General features: G+C 47.0%; 1 protein-coding gene across 1 annotated transcript; it reads right to left on the bottom strand.

Annotated features, from left to right (window-relative positions):
• Positions 1-15: 15 nt before the first annotated feature.
• Positions 16-749, bottom strand: LOC109509033 (cilia- and flagella-associated protein 47-like; the record flags this gene model as incomplete). The annotated part of the gene is made up of 4 exons (XM_019858961.1): positions 639-749; positions 497-550; positions 294-391; positions 16-210 (listed from the first exon to the last, which is right to left on the bottom strand). Coding segments are annotated over exons 1-4 (456 nt in total), but the record flags the coding sequence as incomplete, so codon positions are not given.
• Between the last annotated feature and the right edge of the window lie 23 nt (positions 750-772).

Consider the following 772-nt stretch of genomic DNA (forward strand, 5'->3'; position numbering starts at 1 on the left):
GCGGGTGTGAAAAACAAAAGAGGACTGCTCTAACCTGCCTCTGCTCTTCCCCATTTTTCCCGGAGAAAATGTGACCTTATAGGTAAGTGTTTCCTGCGGGGGGATTAAAACCCAGTCCGCTCCACACAAGTCAGCTCCTTCCAGGTCCACGTTGAGCAGGAGGAGCTCTCCTCCCGGGTTACTGACGGGGATCTCGATGGCGACGGAGCTCTGGAGACATTGCAAAGACGAAACCTGATTCGTATTTTTTTTCCGAATACTCAGGTGCCGGACTGGAGCGTTGTTGAGCTTACGTGAACGGCGCACTGCACGTTCAAGGTGTTCACAGGTGATCCTGGTTCACATATTATCTCCAGAGTGTAGAACACTTGGTAGCGTCCAACAATATTACCTGAAAGGGAAGTTCACAGGGGGCAAAAGTAGTCATTCACACTCTGTGCTGAAGTCGACTTTGTCATGTGTGAATAAAAACACAAAAAAACCCCCCAAAAATTACCTTTGTCAACACATCTCTCATCTCTCTGATCAGTCTCATCAAATGACAGATAACCTGTGAGAAACATTTTAACATTCATTGCACCCTCGCCTTAACTACTTCGATTCAAATTGCATGAAAAAGTAGCCAAGGTAAAAGTCACCTGATAGCTCCCCACGTTTCCGTGGCAACACAGCCAGGGTGTACAGTGCGCTTTGACCGGGTTGAACTTTTAAGGATGAATTGCCGCTAATAATGGATAGGTCAGTCATCACCTTAATACACACACGCACGCAC

Source organism: Hippocampus comes, unplaced genomic scaffold (genome assembly GCF_001891065.2).
Source record: "Hippocampus comes isolate QL1 unplaced genomic scaffold, H_comes_QL1_v1.1 C16738418, whole genome shotgun sequence".
In the NCBI taxonomy this organism is placed as follows: Eukaryota; Metazoa; Chordata; class Actinopteri; order Syngnathiformes; family Syngnathidae; genus Hippocampus; species Hippocampus comes.